Source organism: Cheilinus undulatus, linkage group 20 (assembly GCF_018320785.1).
Source record: "Cheilinus undulatus linkage group 20, ASM1832078v1, whole genome shotgun sequence".
In the NCBI taxonomy this organism is placed as follows: domain Eukaryota; kingdom Metazoa; phylum Chordata; class Actinopteri; order Labriformes; family Labridae; genus Cheilinus; species Cheilinus undulatus.
Window position 1 is genome coordinate 20,398,887 of NC_054884.1, and position 27,249 is coordinate 20,426,135.

At 38.7% G+C, this 27,249-nt stretch overlaps 1 protein-coding gene across 1 annotated transcript in view; it reads left to right on the forward strand.

Moving 5' to 3' along the window:
* The first annotated feature begins 11,667 nt into the window (after positions 1 to 11,667).
* The window catches only part of LOC121528360 (protocadherin-15-like), a 246,739-nt gene continuing 231,157 nt past the window's right edge, over positions 11,668 to 27,249 (forward strand). Inside the window, exon 1 of the mRNA XM_041815789.1 lies at positions 11,668 to 11,800. Coding sequence (XP_041671723.1) covers positions 11,668 to 11,800 — 133 coding nt within the window. The remainder of the gene's footprint in view (positions 11,801 to 27,249) is intronic.

The window sequence follows — 27,249 nt, forward strand, 5'->3', positions numbered from 1 at the left end:
GCTTTAATGTACTTCCATCACTCTTTGTCTTCCTGTGAAATTTGCAGTCTTTAAAAAAATCCAGAACTTGAGCATTAAGACCTGAGGCTTTAGAAGAAAAGTCTTTCATAATTTATCTGTGCTTCCGTTGCTGTCGTTTCTCTCCACTTTCACCCTCTGTCTCTGACTTTTTTCTGTGTTCTGTGCCTACTTGTGTGCAATCAGGGAAATTGCTGCATTTTGAATGTTGCCTCTTCTCACTGCCAGGCCCTGACTGTGTCTGTGGGATTTGCAGATTGAAGAGAGAAAAGCAACAAGCACGGCTATTAGCTTACTGGGCAGCTCGGCTAACACAAGTGCATATGAGTGTATGACTTGATGCTTTCTAATACTGCCAGGTGGAGTGCAATTTGCTCCCAATATGAGTGTTACTAACTGGTTCAAACTGGTTTCATTGAATAATTCCATATGCGGATGTGCAGTGGTGTGTGTATTAGCAAACAGTGTTTGCTCTTTGCATCATGTGCTTCATTTTTGTTGGTGTAATGACAGCTGTTAATCACAATAAAACAGGAACATGAATTTAAAAGTTTCACCTGACACAGGTCTACTTGGCATCTTCCCTGTCTTCTCCTGTGTTTCAAAGTCTATTCTCATTTATTTAGTAGCAAAAGCAAAAATTAATAACTGAAAGTCTGATTGAAGTTAAAGATAAGCAAGGGAAGGTTGAGATTTCAGAAGAGGGTCAAAAAAGTTCAAATTTGTTGAAACTTACATAAAAACTCTGGTATCAAATTGAGTACAATTTGAGCTCCAAATTGCTCCCGCTGCTCTGTCAGTGTTGTGTGGATATGTATTAATGGGGATAACTGACGGACACTTTTCATAGCAGCCTAGTTAAACAGACTTAGCAGTTAGATGACTAGAAAGCACTTTACAAGCTAAAGTCTGTTTGCCATTTAACATGACATTATCACTGAGTTCAGCCCCTGTTGTAAAGTCATGTAGTTGCGGACAGATTGTGGTCTTAAACCCTGCTGTAAAAAGACAAAGAAAGAAAAAAGACCCCAGAATGAAAGAGAAAAACTCCTGCAGCTGTTCAGTTGTTTGTGTTACTATTACGTCTCTTTAAGTGTGCTTTGGTTACGCAGTCTTTGTTGCTTTTTTGCATCTCTTTTAAGTTGCCTTAGCTTTCTTTGTTGTAGTTAAGCATCTCTTTGTTTTTTTTTAGCTCTTTGTAGTTTTGTGCGTCTTTGTTGTCATATTATTGGCTTCAAACACACCCTGGTCCCAGTGCTTTGGGTATGCTCAGTTTCTCTGCTCCATCCACAGTAATTACAGTTTGAACGCCGCAGTACAAAAATTACACTGACTTCATGGTGTTTAATTTGTTTACTTTGATAGCAGTTTTGGACATATGTTGAATGGTAATACAGACTTACAGTGTTTTATACAGGTTTCATAAATCCAAAAAGGAAAATGAAGTTTACCTTCCAATTTTTTTTACTTTTACCTGAAGCTTCTTTTTCATGTTGCTCTTTCAACCTTTCCATCCAAAATTATTGCTAATGTTTTCCTTTAATGTAGACATTGTGCAGGAGTCCTTTCCATCACAGAGGAGCAGTAATAGCAATACTACAGGCTTGATTGATGGTCTTTTCACACCTGAAAGTCCAGACCAACTACTACCAACTGCGGCAACTCAAAGAGCAGTACATATGGCTAGCTCAAGTTCGCCTTATGAGCTTCCTCTTCAGACGACAACCCTTGTCATCATTGACAGGAAAAGAGAAGACCGTATGCAATCCTCAGGCCATGGGGTTGAGCGGCTCATTTTGTTTTTGTGTTAAATTTCCTTTTTTGTCATTGATTCAAAGGTCCAAACATTTTAAAATAAAGCTTTCACACTTGGCATAAACTTGTCAGGGGTTCAGTTTGGTCCAGACAACCGCCTCTTTACATCAGACCAGGGTCTGGCTGTTTGGTCCAGACCATTGCCTAGTGGAGGTTTCATCATTTAAGGTGCTTTCACATCTGCGTTGTTTGGTTGAACTTCAGACTTTTCATTCCGTTCAGAACCTGTGTCATCAGCAGACTCAAGAGCTTGTTGTACTTTCTTGTTTTAGTGCATGTTCGAGAGCGAACATCATCTCCAGTGTATTTTGCCACATTTATTTTACCCTCTACCTTTACAAGCCTTCCATGTCTGGCTGCTAAGAAGCTTCCCCACAGAATGATGCTGCCACCACCTGGCTTCACAGTGGGGATGGTGTGTTTGTGGTGATTTGCAGTGTTTTTGTCCTCTAAACATAGCATTATTTTGGTCTCATCAGACCAAAGAACTTTCTTCCTACTTGACCATGGAGTCTCCCACATGTCTTTTGGTGAACTCTAGTCTATTTAATAAGTTTTCTTCAACAGTGACTTTCTCTTTGCCACGCTCCAATAAAGCTTTGACTGGAGAAGAAACTGGGCAACAGTTGTTGTATTCAGAGTCTCTCCCATCTCAGCTGCTGAAGCTTGTAACACTTTCAGAGTAGTCATAGGTGTCTTTGTGGCCTCTATCATTAGTCTCCTTCTTGCACTGTCACTCGGTTTGTTAGGATGCCTGATCTAGACAGATTTACACATGTGCCATATTCCTTGATGATAGATTTAACAGAACTTCGGGGGATATTCAGTATTAACTTATCTTTGACTTATACTCTTTCATTACCTTTTCTTTGAGCTGCTTGGAGTGTTCTTTTGTCTTCATGGTGTAATTGTAGCAATGAATACTGATTAACCAGGGATTGGATCTTACAGACACAGGTGTCTTTATACTACAATCACTTGAGACACATTCGCTGACAATAACGATATCTTTCCAGAAATGATCTAGTGATGCTGTGGGATCCTGTCACACTCTTTCACCCCTGAAATTTTGCTCTGATTACTCAGTTTAACCTCTTTGTTACTTCACTAAAGCACTGTGGGTGGTAGTAAGTGCCACAGTTGTAGTAAGAGCCTCAGCCTCTCTCTTGCTCAGCATCTTGGCAGGAGAGCCGCCAGGAAGACAGCAAACCAAACGTAGTGAGTCATTCTGAGCAAGACTGCCAGCTATCAGCTAAAAGAAGAAAAAGCAGGACATTTCTAGTCTTATTTTGGCAGCAGACGAGCTGTGAAAAGATGCACACAGACGTAGACAAACAGGCAGAAAGACACACGGTGACACAAACAGACACGGAGAAACAGACAGATGTCAGCTCTGACAGTACAAGGGAAATATTTTTATTTGTTGTTCTGTTTTGCGCACACAGTCGGTTAGAGTTACTGTAACGAGGTCTTATCAGCCGCTTCACCATGACGGGAAGCCGATGACAAACACGGCGCAACATAAAATAGCACGTCAACATCTCTCACTTTCACTCATTGTTTTGGGTCAAGACTTCATTTTGTTACTTAGCTTCTTTATTTGACTATTTTTATCACACAGAGATGCGTATTTTGCATCATTATCCCCTCTGTTTTCAGGTCAAAGTTTGTTATATGTGCCCTCCAAAGTTTATTTACCGCTCTTTAATCTTTTGCATTAGATTGGCATAGTTTCATTCTCATCCTCCTTAATTTGGACTCAACCTTAGTCGTGCCCTCTTCTCATTTTCTCCCTCGCCCTCTGATCATTAAACATCAATGAGAGCTCGGCCTCTAAAGTCATGGTCACGGTCTGTGCGTCATTCTCTTTCAGTCTTTGTCTGTCTGTCTGAGGCTTAGTCTTTGTTTTTGGACCCTCTCCATCTTTTTTAATCTCTTATTCTCAATCTTCTTTTTTACCTTCTGTCCCCTCTCTTCACTTGTTCTCCCTCCATTTCTTTGTTTCTTTTGCATCTCGATGTTTTCCTCACTCCCTCCTTCTCGTTTCATTTGTATGAAACTCTCTCTCTGCTTTTTTTCCTCTCCTCTCTGGAGAAATGAGACTTTTTGAAGTCCTACCAGAGGAGAAGCGCCTTCAGCCTTCATACACTTCATCCTGGTTACTGACGCTTACAACATGGCCTGCTCCTCAGTCCTGCAAAGCTTTGAGGACTTTATTAGGGAATAAAACATTAGCATATACCTCACCCAGCTCCCAGCCTTTCAGTTAGGCTCATGCTATGAAGATCCACATTATTATATTAAATATAAGGCTACGTTTGTTTTCCCTATTTCTACTCATTTGGCTTCATTGATTTTTTTTCTCACAGTGAAGATAAAACTAAGTGATTATAATGTTGTAGAACGTCAGGGGGATTTGTTAACTGAAGTCATTTTTCTTGTACAAACAATCTGTGTTTTTAGTTGTGATTTTTTTCACTGCAGCAGCTGGTTATGATTTCATCTATTATTACATACATTTGCAAAGGAAGGTGAATAAATGTAATAAAACTGTAAAAGTTAGATGGATGTTTGACTATTTTCTGCATTTCTGCTAAAATCAAACACATTTAAAAAGCTGTCTTCCAAACTGTGTTTTTTTTTTTTTTTTTTTTTGGCCCCCAAGACACATAATTAAAAGGGATAAATTGCTTACAAAAATCAACATCAAATTTAATCATTTCACAGATGAAACCTTGAAAAAATTGGCCTATATACAATGCCTAAATACAGGATTTGTCCCTTTGGGTGCTTTACCCTTTTATTGCTTTTATAAATCAACTATGGTCAACATAATATGGAATTTTTGACTAAAAAAACTCTTCAGTGTCAAAGTAAAACAGATTTCGACAAAGTCATGTCAACTAAATAAAAATATGTAAGGTAAAATAAGTGATTGCATAAATATATAGCCCCTTTAAAGTGACTGACCTAATTCAACAGAGGTCCAGCTGGTGCCAGCAGTCTCACAATTAGTGAAATGGGGACCACCTGAGTGCAGTGAATTTGTCTCAAGTGACTGTAGTGTAAAGACACCTGTTACTGGAAGGTCCAGTCACTGGTTAATCAGTATTCATGGCTACCATTACACCATAAAGACAAAAGAACACTCCAAACAACTCAGAGAAAAGATTTTGAATAGTATGAGTCAGGGGATGGATTAGAAAAAAACCCAAGGCACCTAATATCTGCCAGAGTTCAGTTGAATCCATCAGCAATGGAAAGTATGTGTAAATCTGCTGAGATCAGACCATCCTCAGAAACTGTTATAATGCTACAAAGTCATTTAGCAGACACTTTTATCCAAAGCAATGTACTTTGGAGAGCAAGAAAAACACAACAAACTGAGTGATTGTGCGAGGAGACTTGTGAAAGAGGCCACCAAGACACCTATAACCACTCTGAAGGAATTACAAGCTTCAACAATTGAGACTGCATACACAAACTGCTTCCTGGGTGCTTCACCAGTCAAAGCTTTATGGGAGTGTGGCAAAGAGAAAGCCACTGTTGAAGAAAAGTCATTATATCTCAAATAAAGCTGGCCAGAAGGCATGTGGGATACTCCTTGGTCAAGTAGGAGGTAGTTCTTTGGTATGATGAGACCAAAATGCTTTTTGGCCATCAGACAAGATTTTATATTTGGTAGAGACCAAACACTGCACGCCACCACAAACACACCGTCCTCACTGTGAAGCACAATGGTGGCAGCATCATCATGAGGATGCTTCTCAGCAGGCAGCCATGGAGGGCTTGTAAAGGGTAAAATGAATGAAAAAAAATTGTTTTGTCACATATGGCATAATTCACCATAGATTCATTAACTGATATAAGCATCTTTATTTAATTTATATAACTTCTTTAAAACAAACTGCAGCTGGGAAAGGGGTGTGTTTACCACTGTGTTTTCTAACAACACTCTCAGTCTAAACTTCATTGTTCATCATACATGTTTAATTGAAGAAAGGGCACTAACACTACAGCTGCTGGAGGAATTTAATTAATTAATTGCATAAAGAAGGTAAAAAAGTTGAAAATTGAAAAATGGGCTAAAAAAAGGCAAAAGTGGATGTTAAAAAATGGCGAAAAGTGGTTAAAAGGTGGCAAAAATGGGTTTATAAGTGGCAAAAACAGGCAAATAGTGGCAAAAATTAGTAAAAAGAAATATAAATAGGATAGTAAGGCAAAATGGGAAGTAAAAATGGTGAAAAGCAGTTGAAAAGTGGCAAAAACATGTTAAAAGTGGCAAAAATAGGAAAAAAGTGGCAAACATGGGGGGGACAAGACAAATGGGATAACTGCAGCATAAATAGGCTAAGAATGGTCCAGCACACACTCTTACTGTGAAGCCATGCTGTTGTAACCTGTTCAGAATTTGGCTCAGTATCCTTTTGCTGAAATAAGCAGGGAGATCTCTTAAAAAATGTGTTGTAGATAGAGGCATGTGCTGCTCTTAAACCTGTACCTCTCAGTATGTTGCCTTTTCTGATGTGTAAGTTACCCATGTAATGTGCCCTAACACACCCCAACACTATACAGCTGCTGGGTTTTGAACTTTGTGTGGATAACACTCTGGACCGTCTTTTTTCTATTCAGCTTAGAGGACTGGATTGCCATTATTTCCAAAAACAATTTGAAATGTGGACCCAGACCACGACACACTTTTTCACTTCAGGCCAGTCCATCTTAGATGAGCTTGTGACCAGAGAAGTCTGTGGTCACAAGTATTAAGAGCTGGTTTTTGGCTTTCTTTTTATGTGTAGAGATTTTAATGATATCAGTGAGTGGAGACAGTGAAATCTCTAAATTTCTTGCCACATTGGGGAATGTTGTCCATAAACTGTTGGACTTTTTGCCCACACAGTCTTTCACAAAGTGGAGGACCTTGTGCCATTGATGATAAAGAAGGATTGAGCCTTTTAGCAGAGCTCCTCTTATACCCAATCATTACACCATCACCTTTAACCAATTCACCTCTGATGTGTGGAATCCTTTTTGGAAATGTTTGTCTATTCAGTAATGCTGTGATACTGTTTGGCCTTCTGTGAAAATGGAGCAACAATATTATCATCTCACAGTATCATGCCTGCTCTATTTGTAATTCATCACATTAATCATGCTCTGTGTTTCCTGGTAAAAATAGCTCTTTTGAGAATAGGTTATTGTATCAAACAGGTCTATTTTGAGTTGTTTGTCATTATTTTGTCAATGTGAGGCTATTAAAAAGAAAAGTTCACCTCCTGGGAGTGAGACACAGCGTGGGTTATGAGGAGTCAAAGGATGATGTAGCACAGGCTGTTAAAAGCACCTTAATTGGCATATTCTCAACAGAAGGTTAACCCTGTAGCAGCAATACGATTGTATTTCTCATGCCTCTTAGTTAAAACTAATATTTTTTATGTAGCTTGAACATGAACTGAGGTAGAAAACTGAAATCAAGTATTAACGTTGGTAATATGGTATTACTGAATCCTTGAATCCCTAAATACTTGATACATGATGATCTCATAGTTTTAAAATCTATGGTAATGTAGCACTTGAAAACTCACCCACAGGTGCTTGGTCCCACCTGCTTCTTGTATAATGTGCTTTTTCATTTTTATCTGTTGGTAGTGGTGTTTAGCATGGAATATTGTCTCAAAAGATTTAATGATTGAAAAAAATGGATACCCTAGGGTATTTTCATTAGTTTCTTTGTTTTGTCACATTAGCAGTTATTTTATTTTATTAGTTTATCTATCTAGTGGAATTGATGACTACAGTAAATTAAAGCAAAGCGACTGTTTATATGACCCTCATTTAAATGTATTGATACCATAAATCTATCAGTCTTCCCCAGTATCACAGTATGACCTTAGGCGCTCTGTTCAAAATGATAATCTGCCCCTGGGATGAAGCCATATTAAATAACAGCCAGAGTTTTTTTTGTTTTACTCATCAGCAGTGTTAGTATGATGTTATAAGGACTCCCTGGAATTCCTAAAAGTCAAACATCACCAGCAATTCATAAAAATCTGTGCCACAGAAAAAAACCCTGCCATCTGCTTCTTCCCCCTCTACGATGTTGGAGGTGTTACTCTGATCCTCTCAGGGCTTCCTCTGTCACTCTGCCACCCCTTGATCACGTCCACCACACCTGCACACGATTACCATTACAGATAACTCCGGAGTTTAATATGCTAAACTCAATTAAAGCAGATTAAGAGCAGCACAGTGTCACTGTGAGTCCAAAGTCCCCCCCCCCCAGGAGTCCCTGTCACTGCTGGATCTCACCTCTGGGCTTTGGTAGAATATCACAATTACATTTTCCTTGTCAGCCAACTCTATCTCAATCCAGAGGGGCAGGGCAGAAGTAATCTGACTGTGTCACGGTAATGTCTGCCATGGGAGCGAACATAAATCAGTTCTAATTAAACAGGCGGCAGATTTGGCGTGACGGGAAGCACTTAATGTTGTTCTTAGTGAATGAGAGCGAGAGTTTAACCAAGATAAGGTTTAATATTCTGCAAGGTCTTTCTGTATGAATCATACTGCAGACTATTGCTTTTTTTGAAGCTGAATAAAAAAATCATAACACTGTGATCAGTGAAACTATTGGTAAATTTGCAAGATCAAATCCCAAACCACTATATGGTGTGTCACAACTGAACAGATCAACTCATTACAGTCAAACTGCTGCACTAAAATACCTGACTACAGCTTAAACAATTCACACAGACTTTGTATACACATCAGAAATAAGACATTAAATCAACAAAGACAGGATGCATTAATAAAGATGCATAAAGTGTTTTACACTTAGCAAAGCTTCTCGTTAATAAATATCAAAATCCATCCTCCTTTTCTCCTCATAAAGAGTCTAATGAGCCTGTTGTAGGGCTGTGTTCCAGCCATTCTTTAAGACATAGATCCACCTGATTTCCCCCAGTTTTCAAAAGCACCAGTTCTTCTAAGTGTCCCGCTGTGATCTGATGCTCCCTTTGATGAGGCAGGTTCAGGTTTGCAAACCCAGCATGACTCCATACACTGTGTCGATCAGTCGTAAATAAAAGGCATATTCCCAGCAGTATATATTTGATCTGCAATGATTTGTGCTTCAGTAAACAACGTTTCTCCGGCTCTGTGAACCAAGTTTACCTTGTGTAGTTGCTGATTTAAAGACTAAGTCAGGGCTGCTAAGTCAGCTGTGGGGTTACCAAACCATTTTTACCATGCCTTCCTTTACTTGAAAGAGACTTTTCTGTTAAATTTGCCACAAAATCCATTTCTTCCCCTTCTTCAGTCTAACCACACCGGATAGACTGTTTCCTGTACCCACTGCATGGGATATATTTCACATCTGGGACCTCCCATACAAAGTGTTTTGGAAGTCTGAGGTAGCACACATACACAGCTTTGGTAAGTAGTGTGAGCACAGCAGGCAGGCGCTGTCATCATTTTTAAATGGTGGAACTAGTTGGTGGATCAAGTCGAAGCTAAAGCCGGTGGGGATAAGTGCAAAAACATTGTCTCTCAGTGGAGTCTTTGCTAGCTCTCAATAAAAAATGCTGTCCAGTTAAGATTAAACTGCAGCTAAAGCTACAACTGATTTATTTAGTACACCAGTGGCAGTCATACTGGGTTGCAAAAAAAAAAAAAAAAACATTGAGAACATCATTTCCGCCAAGAAAAGCTTTCAGTGCATTTTTTGCTCTTCTTTCAAAAAGTAAATGTGGTCCAGTTTGGATAAAACTGCTGCTACTCTATAGTAGGGGTCGGCTGATATGAATTTTCCAGAGCTGGTTATATTATTAGTTCATGAGACTGATGACCATTTTTTTAACCAATATACATTATCATTATGATATGTTTTATGAAGTTCAAAATGTACTCAATGTAGCAGAAGTAAAATTGTATGATAAAAAATGTGAGAAAATTAAAAAAAAAAAATGCCATAGTAACAAAGTAGCAGCAGGAAAACAAGAAGTGATTTAGTAGGCTAACTGTGTCAGTGGCACCCTGGCTGAAGTGTTGATTGGCTAGTACTCATGTGACATCTTACAAATCTGATTGTGTCATTTAAAAGTAATTTTATGAGAATGTAAAAATTGAAACTAATGCCAAGGGGAAGACACACTTTGTAGTGGAACCAACGTAGTGCAAGTTCATTTCACTGATTATCAATAAAATAAAGTGCTGATATAATCAGCCAAATGCCATATATAGCCAAATATCAGCCTCAGTAATTGTCCAGGCTGATAATCAGTTGACCCCTACTCCGCAGCTATATCAAAGCTAATTGCTTTGCTGACAGAATCAGAAAAAAATCAGAGCTGCATGAGTAAAAAAAGGTAACGAAAATGTCTCATTTTTTTTGTGAAAAATCACAAAAACCCCACCATCCTACAAAAAATCTTTGCATACTTTTTCTTATGCTTCTTGCTGTGATGGAAGACTTTACATCCAGAATCATTAGCCGATCCCGCTGACCAATCAGGATGCACCAAATTCTGACATGTAGCCATGGCCTGCTTGAAGGCTTTGGCATGTCAAAGATTTCAACCATGATTAAACACAAATCTGATTAGCCAAAATAATGAGAACTTCTATCTCCATTGAATTCAACCTCAATCACCAGGAGTTCTGCCAGCCCCAGGGCAGATCTTCAGACCTGAAGACAACACAGGGGTGAAATTTGATTGGATGAAAGTTATAACTAAAAATAGAGCATAGAGCATTTGTTCAGGCAGGCCATGGAGTCAAGCACTGCCATATAATTGAGATCAGCTGATCTCACGCAAGTCTTCATCAGCTGACATCCAGCTGATTTGCTTCTAGACATTCTATTAGCTAATCACACTCATGCAGCCGTATTTAAACTGCTGCAGTCTGGCTACGCTTTGCTGCTCCCTCTGCAAGCTGCTTTTTGCAACAGTCCTCCACCCTAGCCCTCTTTTATTCTGCATCTAGTTTAATCAATGCCATTCTTTTGTTTGTCTCTGGGTTTTTTACTGCTTCTCTCCCTGCCTCAGGCTTTCCTTGTCCGTACAGGAAGGCAGGAACGTGTGCTGTTATTGCTCGGTGCTGTCCATGTAGGCAGATAACACCTAGAAAACTCTAATTTTCCTTAAACTGTTCAAATAAATGCAATCATAAGAGAAAAGCAAGACATTTTCATCTGTAATTTTGTTATTGGTACTTTTATATTTAAGGGATTAGGCTGACACCTACATTGTGAAAGTACACCTTACATTAACTTGTGTTTTTATTACTCCAGATGGCAGGTCAAAATTCAATCAAATCAAATTTTAGAACCAGACAGATCAGCTATTTATTTTTCTCCCACTTTAAAATATTTTTTTGCAGCCAGTACTGAGTTATTAGTGCCACTGCTTGTATTTAAAATCACAGCAAATGTTTCCTTCTCAGTCGTCATCCCCAGGTTTGATATTTTCATCCACGGTGGCAGTCCCTGTGAACAAATCCCTTGTAAAAGATTTGAAACTGGCCCTGACAGTCCAGCCACAAAATGAAAGTCGCTGCAGAGATGTAACATTGGGAGAGCTTCTTACTTTAAAGATGTAATGGAGTGAAATGTCAGTATGGGAAACATATTTGCATCCAAAACTCACTTCTGTAGGGATGGGTCAAATGCATGCAGAGTGCTTAAAGGTCTCTTACAACAAACTCCGCCAAAGTGCTGCTAAAAATGCCATCCTTTAATGGTGCATACATTATACAGCTAATAACCATTAGAACTGACCTGTATCTATGTGTTCCTGTGTCCTCTTCTCTCAACAGCTGGATGCTTGTTGAAGCATGGTGGTGAAGATGGTTAGGACGCACTTAATGGGGCCACTGTCATGGGGCCGGGTCAAATGGATGAGTATAATGGGAACAGGAGTCCTTTATCTGCTGCTGCTATCCACCTGCCTCGGACAAGACACTGAAGGTAAAGAGAGTCTTGATTCGTGCTGCCTCCTCCATGCTTATCCATCTTTTTCAGCTGCTTTCCCATGCTTGATTTTGACCTTCTTCTCTGTGTTTCATGCTTTATAGTCAGACCAACTAATTACATTTGAAGGACTGTGGAGTAGTTTGTTCAGTCTACCTTTTATTATTTATTTTCCACAATTGTATCCATTCTGCTACCATTTTTCATTATTTTTATACCTCTGTATGTCATGAATATTTTCACTGTTTCAATATGAAAGTGAATTAAAGATGAAATCATTTATCGTGATCAGTTTAACAAATTACACTCATATTATAGCCTTTTCTGCTGACTTAAAGATAAATGTTCTTTTACTCTGTATAATCCAGGCACTCCAGTGTTGCCATTTCAGCTGTGTTCTCCAGACATACTTGCTGAAGTAGATTTCAGTAAGCTTCACCAATTTGACTAACCAACAGCAATCTATTATATTTATTACAAAAACTGTGGAAGCAAATAGGCCATAAAATATGAAAAGGGCATTCAAAACAGGACTGACATATTACAAAATCCCAAATATATGAAAGTACAAATGTATTTCAGCTTTTTTGCATTGATCCTGATGTGACTGAGATCTGAAATTAACACATTACTTTTTCAATCACAGTAATTTCTACTAGTGACGCATCTTTCTGCTCTCACAGGGATGTAAAATAAGGACACTGCTGGCTCTTTTGACTGTCTCATTTCAGTTTAAAAATCTCCCAGATGGTTCAGAAGACAAGTCAAAAGCAATATGCATCTTGTGAAATCAAATCAAATCACTTTTTTAATGCTTCCTTAAGCTCTTCTTGAAACGTTCAATGAGTAGCAAGTTAATTTTTCCTTAAGTTAAAATAAGTTCGTTATTTTCTTTCTAAATAAAACACACACACCCCCCCCCCCCCACACACACACACACATATATATATATATATTTTTTTTTTGTTTTAATCAAATTGGAAGTAAAGTCCCCATAAAATACTAGTTGGTTTTACCTTAGAACCAAATGTGCCCTATGCAACACTTAGAAAAAAAAAAAAGTCAGGCACAGCTTGCAAAAATTGGGCCCCATCTGTCCAATGCAACACTTCCTAAAACCATAGCTAGGTCTGGCTTCTGACATTTGGACCACATTTGGCCCAATAATTACTTGTCATAACCCAAGTCAGGTCTGCTTGCCACATTGGACTACATCTGCCTAAGACAATTCTTACTATAACATTCACAGCAAAAACATTCAGCCCAGATCTGGATCAAAGGTGTATTTGGTATCTGTGCTTGCTTTAAGAAAGCTGTCCTATAAAATCTGGGCTACATCTGGCCCACACAACACTTGTAAACCCAAGCCAGGTCTGCTTGCAACATTTGGGCAACATCCAGCCAACATAAGCCATAACCCAAGCCATTACTGGCCAGTGACACATGGCCCACATCTGGCCCACACATCACTTGCCATTACCCAAGCCTGATCTAGGCAATGACGTTTTGGCAACATCTGGCCCACGCAACACCCAAGCAAGCTTAGGCTTGCATCATATGGGCCACATCCAGCCAATTAAGCACTAGCTGAAAGAAGGTCTAGGTCTGCCAGATGATATTTAGGCCACATCTAGAAATACTTTTCATAACCCAAACCAAGTCTGTTTGCAAAATCTGTGCCACATCTGGCCTAGACCATCCTTACTGTAAAGCAGTCCAAGCCTATCCACAGACTTTGGGCCTCAGCTTGCCCACACAACACTTGTGAACCCAAGCCAGGTCTGCTTGCAACATTTGGGCCACATCTGTTCAATTAAGCACTTGCTGAAACAGAATCTAGGTCTGGCTGATGACATTTAGGCAACATCTGGTCTGGCCCTACTAATACTTGCTGTAAACCCAGTCGGGTCCAACTTATCACTTACTGTTACCCAAGTCACATCTGGCCAATGGCATTTGGACAACATCTGGCCCACACAACACCCAAGCCAGGTCAAGCTTGAAGCATTTGGGCCACATCTGGCCTCTACAGCGCTAGCTATGACCTAAGCCAGAAATGGCCCACGGCATTAAGGCCACATCTGAATCAAACATAACTTGCCAAAACCCAAGCCATGTTTGGTTTTTATAATATTTGCACCACACTTGACCACACAACATGTGCCAAAGCCCTACCAGGTCTGGCTAATGACAGTTGGGCCTCATCTGACCTACAAAACAGCATCTATAATTAAAGACAAGTCTGAATCGTGAGATTTGGTCCACATCTGGCCTATACAACACTTGGCCATTGCCAACAGCAATCCATTAACGATGCTACAGTTTGCAAAACATACCTGATGAGCATCTGCATGTGTGTGTTGTTTCTGTTAGCAGGATATTATACCTACAAAAGCTGGTTAGCATTTTTTAAATTGGCAAAATATTTTATCTTCCAAACATAAGCACTTTGGCATCTTACTGTTAGCAAAAAATTATGTCGTCCTGCCTCTATTCAGCTTGCCTGGGTGGCAGAGCTGTCTCCACAGAACAGGGTTTACACACAAAAAAGCTCTTTGACACTTGGTTTCAGATGCAAAAAAATCCAGTGGGAGTTTGACTCTACACGCCTTTAAAAAGTCATAGCTCGAGGGTATGTTTCATTAAAATATATCTGATGTCTGCTAATATTTAAGAATTTTAAGTTGCACTTTTTAAATGTGTCTTTTACTTTTAAAATCCCACAGCCTAATAAAATAATGATTAGACTTTTGCCTGCAACCCAGGAAGCAAAAGGCTTTCAGTGAGGTGTGTTGTAAATCTGTGAACTTTTCTGCTGTAATTTTTTACTTTCTCAAGAAAATCAAGTAGTTGAATAAAACAGCCATATTCATTTCCCCCTGAAGTGTGAGCAAACTGAAGCAAGGCAAGACAGAAATGAAGTCATCACCAAGGGGAGAGCTCAGCATAATACTCGCTTGACTTTCTGCTCAATTTGCCAGAATATTAATATTCCATTTAACTTTTAGTCCTTCAGATTTATCTGGTTGGCATTTAGCTGACAGGGTGCTGCAGCCAAAGGTGAAAGTCTGCATCTGTGTGCTTCTGAGCAGAGGCAGGATAGGAGCATGTGTTAGCACCAAGGCTGTCTTTATGTGTGTTGTTAAGTTATTCTCGACAGTTGCACAGTCCAAAAGTCCTTTAACCCATCACACAGGTCCTCCTACATACGATTACACCTGTAAAACTTTTGTCCAAATGTTTGACAGCCATTATTCTGGTGTTTCTACACATTACAAAAATAGTATGTTTTAATAAGGATGAGTTTTTCAGGGTGTGAGACGGAGTTACTCCTCCTCAAAACATGACTGCTACTGTGTTTTAATGAGCTCCAGTCCCAGGATCCTCGGTTCATTTTACCTATTTGGACTCTTGTATGACAAGAGAAGCAGCATGTTTTAATTAACCTGGGTCCTGAGGTTCAGAGAGAAACTATATTTTCTTAGATTTGGTATCCAGTGTGACAAGTACTGGCATATTTTTAAAGCCTTGATACAGAGAAGACAATGTGCCAAATCAGGCATGTAGGCTGAGATTTAACAGCTAAAAACCTGCCTAACCCCCCTTAAAACCTGTGATAACTGCTTAGCTTGTATTTTCCTATAAATTTAACCAAAAGTTTTACTTGGAGCAGAATGTAACTTTGCATTATTGCCCTTTAATTCATTGCACACCTTGCAATGCAATTAAAGTTTACCCTCTTAACCTGATATTCCCAGATAGCTTTCTTACTCGGTTTTTCCAAGCTTCCCAGTTTGCCACAACTTTTTCAGGATGGCCTCTTTTCTGCGAGGCTTAATGCAAAAAGATTCTGACACTATGTAAATGTCAGTTGCTAGCGTGGCTGTGACCCTTTCCCAGCTAATTTGTTCTTGCTAGCCCCTCACAACATGTCATCTTGAATGAGCTCAAACTCAAAGCTGTTACGGGCGCCCTGCATTTAGAGGGGCGGTATAAATAAATAGGTAAATTGTGGGCCCAACGGCTTTAATGCACCTTGACTGGAAATCACTACAGATTAGACATGATTGTTAGGCTATAGATGTAGCCTCCTGCAGGTTGGCTATCATTTGATATCATACCCATTCACTAATTTAATCTTTGCAAATCAATCTTTAAAAGAATACTTCTATTGATGCAAAAAAGGAATCCATTCTCCACTAGCCTCTCTGTTGTTAGCCTTTTGCTACCTACCCTGTCTGATTTGGCAATTAAACACTGTATGGACAAAAGTATTTTGACACCTGACCATTACTCCAACAGGGACTGTAATGACATTGTATTCAAATACATGTACTTTAATATGAAGCCACCTTTCTGTTGTATTATGAAGATGTTGCTTGAATAAGCTCCTTGCTTGCATCAAAAGAAAAACTGTTTTGATAGAAGAAAACCAATTTCACCCTTGGTTTCTTTGTCAGACAGTTGATATGTTGACTAAAAGACAGATTTTCTTCTAGTAAAAAGCCAGGGACATTCTGGACATTTTCAATCATGTGATTTTTAAGATAAACAGGGGACCACCATCTTCAGTTTGTTGCTCATCACTTTGGTCTTGTTGGCATCGAGCATTGACTACAAGTCTTAATTCATAGAGGTTCTCTGGACAACATCGTATGCTGCTTGTGGTTTATGTTGCAGTTTCTAAGGAGGACAACAAGCATATAACAATGTCATCAGCATAGAAGTGGAACTTTGCATCAGTACCATTTCTACATGAATTATTTGTATATGAACTAAATGAAACCAGACCCAGTATGGACCCTTGTTGGCCACCATTTTGAATATTTAAAGAAGTAGATGATGGACTTTAAACTTCCGCTCAATAAATTTGAGTGGTCAGTGGTGTTGAAGGGCTTAGAAAAATCTAAAAACAAATGCAGCAGTCTTTTTTGGAGTTTTGATGTTCATATTGTGTAGTTTTAAATTGTGAAAACGCAGACTGATATGGAAACATTCTGGGGCTACATTGCCACTGAATTTATACTAAATGCAACCATTGCACATCAATTGCAACACAGCAGTGCACCAAGTTACACATCTCTTCTGGATCTCTGAAGTCCTGTGTCTCTTATTTGTAATTCAGAAGTGAAAGCAAACACTAAGAGAGTTCGACTTATAGTTTGATAAAACATTTGTGCTTTGAATACGATTTTTAATCCTTGTTTTTGTGGTTGTTTGTCTGTCTTTGATAAGATTCACTTTTAAACTTTAAACCAGTGCAATCCAACATGAGCATAACACCGCTGCTTTGTTTTCATATTTAACATCTGTCAGACTATGAAAGTTATTAAGATGCAGGTTTCCATGACATTGTTTCAGCCTGTTTTGCTTCTGTTTGATGGAGCAGGGCAATATATGTTCTGCTGACAAATAAGCTACTCAGTTAATATCTGTTGTGCCAGTGTTGTGGGTTGATACTTCAGATTTATGGTATATTTTTGTGCCGGTGTCAGCATGTGTGAGGCTTTTAGAGTGTAGATGTGGTTTGAGTTGGAGTTTTCAAGGTGATTTTAATATTTATCGCTGCTTTCCTTTGTTGTTCAATGTTTCATCTGAAGTGAGCATCTCTCCTATCTGTCATCACTTCAGCCACCCCTTTTGTTTTCCACTGCTTCTCTTTTTTGTTCACCATTTCCTCCCATCAGCCCCTGTCATCTCCCTGTTATACTGCACTCTCTCCAAGGCGGACTGCTATTTGGCTAGATTAGTGTTTCTTCACCCCTTATTTGGCTTTAGAAACATTTTTCTATCCTACAATTTTAGCAGCTGTTTTCTCTTTACTACTTGACTTAAAATTGCCCTTTTCTTTATCAGTTTATGTATTTCAGGGATGAGAGAGCTGCTTTTTACAGTCAACACCAGGTGAAGAGGTGTTTCGAGATGAAACTACTTTTTAAGCAATGATAACAATGGTGGTAGGAAATGTAAGGTCAGGAGGAAAAGAGGGCATGGGTTTAATTAAAAAGTAAGACCTCGTACATCTTTGGTTATGTAAATGACAATTTCATGCCCCTGCGCCCAAGATAATCAGGCATTGTGTTTTCAGGTTGTCTGGCCTTTTGTGAGTGGAATATCTCAAGAGTGCTTGAAAGGATTGTTGTCAAACTTAGCACAAATGTCCACTCCAGCTTAAGGATGATCTGATAAGATTATGGCATATAAAGTTAAGATCTGTGGGCCCAGTGTTCATCCCTTGCTTATGAGCACAGTATCTTTGAGGGATCTTTTTTAACCTACCACAAATTCTTCTGACTCAATGATAACTGGCATATTACGGCACCATATTACGATACGATACGAAACAATATGATAAAATATGATGATTCGATACGATATGATACAATACCATATGATATGATATGATAAGAGACAATACAATAAGATACAATACGATATGATACGATACAACATGAATACAATACGATACAGTATGATTTGATACAATATGATGATGCGATGCGATATGATACTATTCTGCTCCCGTTTAACTGGACAGCTTAGCAGATAGCGAATATCTTATCCACAGAATAAAGACCAAAGAAACCGGAGTTAAGGGCTTTAGTATGGATTCTTCTTATAACGTTTTTGTAAAACTGTGGGAAACATGAAATAATGACATTACAAATTGTTCATGTACATATACAAGGTAGAATAACTCAATAAACCTATGAAAATTAACAACCTTAACTAACAGACATACAGACCTAGTTAGCATCAAAGCTAATCTTAGCACCATTTCTAAATGGTAAAATGAAACTTAACTGATCTGCCTATGGCAAGCAACAAGAACTTAAGTGCTGAACATTTTTACACAACTAGGTGTGTCTAAATGACACACAGAATGTGGAGCACAACAGATATGATATGAAACAATATGATTATATGATAAAATATGATGCAATACGATACCATATGATGAAACGATATGATACAGTTACAATACGATATGATAGGATACAATACAATACGACACACTATGATGGATGATGTTATATTGATAGGATACCATGCAATACTGTACAATACCATACAGTATGATTGGATACAATATGATACAATGCAAGTAGATACAATACAATATGATATAATAAGATGTGATACAATAGGATACAATAATGCGATACCATACAAAACGATCCAGATAAGATAGGAAATGATACCATATGGTATGATATGATGCAATGCAATACAATAAGATGCAATATAAAACAATATGATACACTTTATTATCGCCTTAAGGAAGTTTGTCTTGGACTCAAAGTTTTCGCACACATTAAGCTACCAGAGTGATTCTCAATCTTTTTTCAGTCTTGTACCCCCTGTGAAGTATTTTTTCAGCCAAGTACCCGTAAACAGCGCAAAGCTTTTTGGCCAAAAAAAAGACATTAAACAGTACTGTGACAGCTGCCTGATTAATCAAACTTTGTAACTGATAAACAATTATAAATTACAAATATTTTTTTTTAAACATTTTAAATGTTAAAATGCATGACTAAATTCATGGCAAAGCTTCTCATCACTAAATGTGGGAATTCAAATTAATGTATTGAAAACAGTGAGTGGAAAGGCATAAAACCATTTAAACCCAGAAGTGTGCAAAACTCTGATCAGCTGCAGTGGTCTCTCTGGAACAATTTGGAAATATAAACATAAAGCTAGAAAGAACTAAAAACCTGTAAAATAATTAACTAATTATTAAAAAGACAGCTTAGTGCTCTTTTTGGGATCAAATTAAAGATCTCCTCTCAAACTGAAATCATGAACTTAGTTATAGATCAGCATTTCTTCACAAAAAAATATAAATCATAAACCTTTTTATGAATGGAGTGATTGTGAATACAGTGATAGACATGCATGTGCCAGTGTGGGTCAAACCAATCTGCCATGGGGGAGACTCAGGAGGTTTAAGGGTGATTAGATTTAATAACATACAAATATAAACTCCACTTCATAAACTTAAGGTCCTTACACTCCAGACAAATTTTTTTTCGAGCAAATTAATCACACAAAATATTTACTTTTCGAACCTGTAGCAAGTCAAAGCAAGCTTCCACACCAGCAACATCATTTCACAGCGCGACGTTGCTGCAGATTTTTTTCAAAGTTTCGCTCCGACAAACACACATGGTGGTGGTGCCGATTTTTAAGGCAGACAGATGAACAAAAACGTTCTCCTCTCCAACACTACCTGGTATTTGTCCTCTTCTCATGGCTGTCTGTAGTCAGTGTGTTTTTGCCTCACATAGCATGGTAGAGAGGGAGACAGGCAGCAGGTAGCCCGACATGTCCATGTTACCGCAAATGCGCTACTCGCAGAGCTGGAGCTGTTTCCAAACTAACAGGACTTTATTCCAGTGAAATATTTACCAACACAGTCTCCTCTGACCTCAGAAATACGACTTATAAATGCTCCAGATCAACCGGCTCACTGACAGTACTCCTCTGACCGGTCTGGAACACAAACAGGTGAGCCAATCTGTGCGCTGTGGGGGAGTTAACTCCTCTCACCGTGAGCCTCAGCTGTGTACTTATTACTATTATTGATCATATTTGACATAGAATGGATGAGAAGTTAGTCCCTCCTCTTACAAACTTGGCTGGCACCGTGAATGAATCGGTGAAACAAGACGGCACTGACCTCCTGGCTGTGCGTAAAAGTGCCGCATTATGCATGGAGTGAAGGACGGGGAGGGAGAAACCTTTTTTCTTCCACTCCAATAAATATTACTGTTTATCAGAGGACAGAGAAAACACACCACACCCATTCGCAGCACGAATGTGATTTTATAATGTACGTAATATACTTGCAAAATTGTGTTGCTCCAGACATGCCTAGAAAGGTGCTACTTTTCTGAAATAGCCAGAATATATTTCAAAATCTCATGTACCCCCTGGAGTGCCTTCACGTACCCCCATTTGAGAACCACTGAGCTACCATATGACAACACATCAATCAATAGAACTATAGCAACAATAATCTACATGTACAAAGTTGTACATTAGAAAAAGATTCAGCTACACAACCCACACATGTTGCACATATTACACACACCCATATTGCACAGATTCTCATAGAAATAGTAAAGAAAATGATAATGATAAATAAGAATGAGGAAAAAGATAAAATACAACAAAATGAAGAAGATAATATAGATAGATATGACGTTAATGCATAATTTGGCTTCATCCTCAAAAACATTTCAAATCCTAATTGATGTGTACACAAACCATTTTGTAATGGCATTGTAATCAAATACGTGTACTTCGCTATGTAGTTGCCGGCCCTTTTATAGCTGTAACAGTCTGCATACTTCTTGAAAGGCTTCCACAAGAGTTAGAGCATTCATGAGATCAGGCATTGCTGGCCACTGGCTGAGTTGCATTTCTTCCTAAATGCTTCCACTTTCTAATTATATCACTTACAGTTGACTGAGTCTCTGAGCTCTATAGAAAGAAACATTTTGAATCAGATTTTTTTTCTTTGCAAATGGAGACTGCATGGCTAAGTGCTTGATTTTATACAAATGTGGCAATGGGTCTGATTGAAACACATCTGGACAACCAACATCACATTGATTTGAACTGTTTAGCAGCAAGGTTAAATGATGGAAAATAAGTGATTTATGGGAAGAGGACACAGTTGAACACATTTACCACACTAAGAGCCTAAGAATAAGCCCTGTATTATAGGTGGAGAGCTTTAGAAATATATTTTTCCACAACCTTTTTTGAAACTTTGTTTCTGTTAGCTACTGGCAGTTTAATCCACATAGAGGACCTTGAAAGCACTGACATGAAACTAGCATTTGTGTGTACTGATTTTAAGGGATGAAAAGTTAGTACTTAAACTGTCACACTAACCTTATAAACTCTAGTAAAGAAGAGTAAATATTCAGCTTTAGTCTGAGACACCAGAGTGGGACTCTACAGTTACTAGTGTCGTAAGAGCATCTCAGGTTACTGGCGGGGTGTTTATGTATTTCCAACATGCATCCTCAGAACAACTACCGACTGATTACCACCACTACTGCTGTCAGCTGTGTTCAACCCAGCACGGGCCAGGAGCAGACCTGACATACTGAGACAGAGAGAGAGAAAGTGCAAGAGAGAGACCCGGAGAGAGAGAGAGAGAGGGGAGGGAGTCAGGATAATGGATAAGCCTGCACAGTGACAAAGTGGTGATCCCTACAGCACTGAGCCTGTGTGCTTCTTTGTGTGGGTGTGCTTTTTTGTGTGCGAGCGAGGTCTACAATCCGTTTTCTCCAGAGATACATCAATCTAACACAAGGTCACACTGTCTCTCCTCTCCTTTTACTCCTCTTTTCACCTCCCTTCCATCCACTCGCTCTCTCTCCTCCCTTCTTCTTCCTCCTCGTCTTTTACTTTCACTTTCACCCTAAATGGTCTCCACTCTCTTCTCCATTTTTGTCCACTCTATTCCCACTCTGTCCTCCATGGATGAATGGATCCAGGGTGAGGATGGATGGAAGGATAGATAGATGAATGGGTGATGGATGAACGGCTGGCTGGTTGGGTACAGAAGGGAGGACTGAGAGGGATCGGACCCCAGGGAGAGGTGCAGATAGGTATACCTGCTGATGGAAGCTTTAAAAGGACATGACACGCAAAAACTTTTAGAGGGAAAAACGCCTGTCTGCTACTGTTTTCAACCAATTACCACCATATCTATCAAACCTCTTCTGTTGAGAGATTGCGTCGCCAGCTTTGAGAATTCAAGCCTGTCCGCACAGCAGGTATACCGTGGCAAAAGTTTTTGGTTTGTGAGCAATATTGCTAAATTGACACCAGGATTACAGATGGAAATGAATGAAAAGAATTACTAGCACAGCTTAGTGTTTCAGTATTTTACAGAGTTTAATAATGTGCGGCTTATTATCTCAAAGGAGTTCTTTGCATATTAATGAACTTGTATCAAAGAGGCTCAATTTGGAGTTAACTTACAAACCCTGTGAACACTATTTTAGGCTGCACACCCCTGACACACTTTTATGTGTACTATTCTCAATATTAGGTCAGTGTGATACAATTAATCCCTATTAACTGAATATTATGTACAGTACCTATTAAAAGGTTTCACTCCCTTGAACATTTTACCCTTTTATTAGTTTTTTAAATCAATCGTGGCCAATATGATTTGACTTTTTTGAACAGAAAGTTGTAAAAAAATATATCCTGTTAATGTCAAAATGAAAACAGATTTCTACAAAGTAATGTCAATTAGATAGAGTTAACTTACAAACCCTGTGAACACTATTTTAGGCTGCACACCCCTGACACACTTTTATGTGTACTATTCTCAATATTAGGTCAGTGTGATACAATTAATCCCTATTAACTGAATATTATGTACAGTACCTATTAAAAGGTTTCACTCCCTTGAACATTTTACCCTTTTATTAGTTTTTTAAATCAATCGTGGCCAATATGATTTGACTTTTTTGAACAGAAAGTTGTAAAAAAATATATCCTGTTAATGTCAAAATGAAAACAGATTTCTACAAAGTAATGTCAATTAGATAAAGATGTAAAAAACTGATTAACCAGTGACTGGACCTTCCAGACACAGGTGAGCTTTGACTTGGCCACTCCAGAACATTCAGCTGGTCTTCTTTAAACCATTTCTATATTTTGATGTGTTTAATTTACCCTCTACCTTTACACTCTTCCAGGCAGCCTGCCAAGAGGCATCCCCACAACATGATGCTGCCACCACCATACTTCTGAAGCTTGTAACTCCTTCAGATTAGTCATAGGTGGTCCTCTCACTTTTCTCGTTCTTGCGCTGTCTCTCAGTTTGTGAGCAGATTTACATGTGTGCCATATTCCTTCCATTTCTTGATGATTGATTTGACTGAACTCCAGGGAATGTTCAGACCCTTGGATTTTTTTCCTTCCCCTAAATTATACTTTTCAATAACCTTTTCTCTGAGTTGCTTTGATTGGTCTTTTGTCTTTATGGTGTAATGGTAGCCAGGAATACTGATCAGCCAGTGACTGGACCGTCCAGACACAGGTGTCTTTATGCTTCAATCACTTGAGACACATTCACTGCACTCAGATGATCCTCATTTTACTAATTGTATGACTAGTAGCACCAACTGGCTGGACCTCTGTTGAATTAGGCCAGTCACTTTAAAGGTGATGAATATGCAGTCATTTTTTTACATTACATGTTATTTAACTGGCATTAGGTTGTGAAATCTATTTTCACTTTGACATTAAAGAGTTGAGTTTTTTTGTCATGAAAGCCAAATTAAATTGACCAGGATTGATTGTTCAATCAGTAAAAGGGTAAAAACCTAAGTGGCTGGAGACTTTTAATAGACATACGTATGTGTACATGTAAGAGATACTTGCTGAAGTTTTTGCTGCACTGTTCAAAGCATATTTAAAGTAATTTTCTCTTAAATCCATGTCAGCAGAACCTGGACGGACTCAAGTGAGGCCTGAATTTGAAAACAGGGTCTACATCCTATAGTTTCTGCTTTAAGATGTTATTTTTATGGTGCATTCAAACTGATCACCAAAACATTATTGAAATGTTTTACTTTTGGTTTCTAACTGATGAAACTGTAAAGATACATGGTTGGCATCCCCCTCAAGCCCACTCTTGGACCCCTAGGATTTGAAACCATCCTCTCTTTTTCAACAGCTGTTTTAAGGGATTTCTACAGATTTCACTTGATGAACAACATATCAAAACGTGGAATCCTCTGGTGTTATATTTAACATTTCATTTCAGTGTTGCTCATTTCAGTGGACAGTTTCATCATAAGAACTTTCTTTACCACTCTCCAAGTGTGCTACTTTCAAATTCTGCAGCCTTCAATCACCAGTAGAAACTCTTCACTCTTGTAAATCTCACAGGTAAATTTGATCAACTAAGAGGTCTCTTGGGATAACCTCTCTCTGCCTTTTTATGTGTTCACATAATATCTCAGCATATTTTTAATTCACTGTCAGTGGGTTTTTCCCGTCTACAGTCCAGACTCCAGGCAAGGTAGCCAAGCAAAAATGTAACAGATGGCAACATGCAGAATGCAGTCAAGTTCAGCTTCAACTCAAATAAGTATTAACCTGGCATGCTGAAAAACTCATATTAGAAAATTTAATTCGGAAAGTCACTGAATTGTGCTACTGCACTGCACCAGTTTATTTTTATGCCCTGGCTCTGAGACAAGACAGGAGGAAATAGGGTATATTCTCAGGTTGTTCCTCTGTCCAGGTCATTCTGATAAACATGAAGTCTCAAGAATTCTCTAACAGTTCTTCTTTTAACGTCACAAACATCCACTTTGACTCAAGGATAACCTGATTAGATTTTGAAGGTCAAAGGTCATCAGGCCCCATGTGAATCCCTTTCTTGTGAATGTTTTATCTCAAGAACACTTTAAGAAATTTCCTTACATTTTGCACAAAGTCCACTAAAAATCAAGGATTAATGATACGATTCCAGATATATAGGCAGGCCTGCCTACAGAATTGGCCAGGCCCCTGAAAAAAAAACTGGTTAATGGGCATATCGCAGTTGCGATTTGTTGAAGATATTAATGTATGTGTGTTGGATCAGTAGCATTGATGCTAGAGTCCTGGCTAACAGTTACATCATTGTGGAGCTGAAAAGTGCCAAGCTGTGGGTTCTGATGTTGTAATTTTTTATTCCTGCTACTTTAAACAAATTTCATCACCTTATATACCTATTTCTGCCTCGTGTTTGCCATTTTAACCCCTTTTTTGCTGCATTTTGCCATTTTAACCCCCCCCCCCCCCCCTATTTTTCCTACATGTGGGCCATTTTTGCCACTTATTTTTACATGTTCTTGTGGCCTTTTTTTGCCAATTACCAGTTTTTGCCACCTTTTTTCATTTTGCCCATTTGTGAAACTTTAACTACATTCAGCCATGCTTTTTACCCTTTTTTACATCATTTAACCCATTTTGGACACATTTTGCCAATTTTTGCCACAGACTGAAACATTTATCCGTTTTGCAATTTTTTTATTTGTGACATTTTCTTTTGCCACCTTTAATCAATTTTTGCCACTTTTTGCCCACTTTGCTACTTCATTTTTTGACACTTTTAACCCATTTTGGATGTATTTTGTCCATTTTTGCCACTTCTTTTAGCCATCTGTTTTTGCTGCTTTTTTTGCAAATTTTTGTCACTTTCAGCTTTTTTTTTTTTTTTTTTTTTTTTTTGCTTCCTTTTCATTTTGCTAGATTTTGACAATTATTAAGATTTTTTTTTTTCACTAAAAGTTGTCTTTGCCCCCCCCCCATGGCCATAGGTCAGGGTTATTTGTAAATCTCTTGCTAATGGATGATTCGTCTCAAAAACACTTTTCAGGAATTTCGCTTCAACTTTGCTCAAATGTCCACTATGGTTCCAGAATAACCTTGATTTTGAAGGTCAGAAGCGAAGGTCATCAGGCCCCATTCTTTGCTAGTGAATGTGATATCTCAAGAACGTACTCAGGGATTTGCTTCAACCTTTGTCTTCTATGACTCAGGGATTAGATCGGAAAGGTCAAAGGTCAAGGTAATTTGTCCAATGTTATTTTGAGAAATCACACTACCACAGAAACTGCCCTTCTTTTTCCACTTTCACTGCTGGACAGTTGTGTTTGTCAGTCAGTTCTTGGTTTAATTGTTGCTGGATATTTGGTCATGATATTGGATAAGAGAATGGTTTTAATTTTTATCTCACTCCTGAAAAGGAAGAAATGTAAGAGCTTGTCAGTGAATGTGTAATGATATATTTGTTTCATACCAAAATCATTCAACCCAGTCTCGGTCCATTGGGATTGGAAAAAACACAACTAAAAGTTTGCCTGCTACTTTTCTCCCTTGTGAAATGGGCCTTCATTGCATTACTCTCAGGCCTGGTCTCAAACTTCATCAGATGAAACAAGTCAATTATTTTGGTGGAAGCAGGCCAGTGTGATGGCACCGATGTCTGCAGTACTACATTCTTCATTGTCAGTAGGGAACAAAGCATCCTCAGCTTGCCAATACTGTCTGTTAGTAAATCCACGTTATCTGATTGAATGCCACGTGCAGACACACTGCTAATTTCTTTTTGGATTAAACGTGATGAGCGTTCTGATTTTCTCCCCCAACATATGCTTCTGGCCAACCTTAGGCTCCCCTGGTATTTTTATACTGTTGCTACACTTTGTTCAAAGGCAGTGCCAGACATTAAGGGCCAGATCTACTAAGATCCCAATTTGCGTGTACTGATTTGCGTGCGCAATGTAGAGGTTTGCATTTGGGGTTGGACCGCGTTTTGCGGGTGATTTACTAAGAGTGAATGCACAAATGACAAGAGGTGCAAACGTATTGGAGACATGCCTATTTAAATGAGTGTTTTGCATACAAAATGA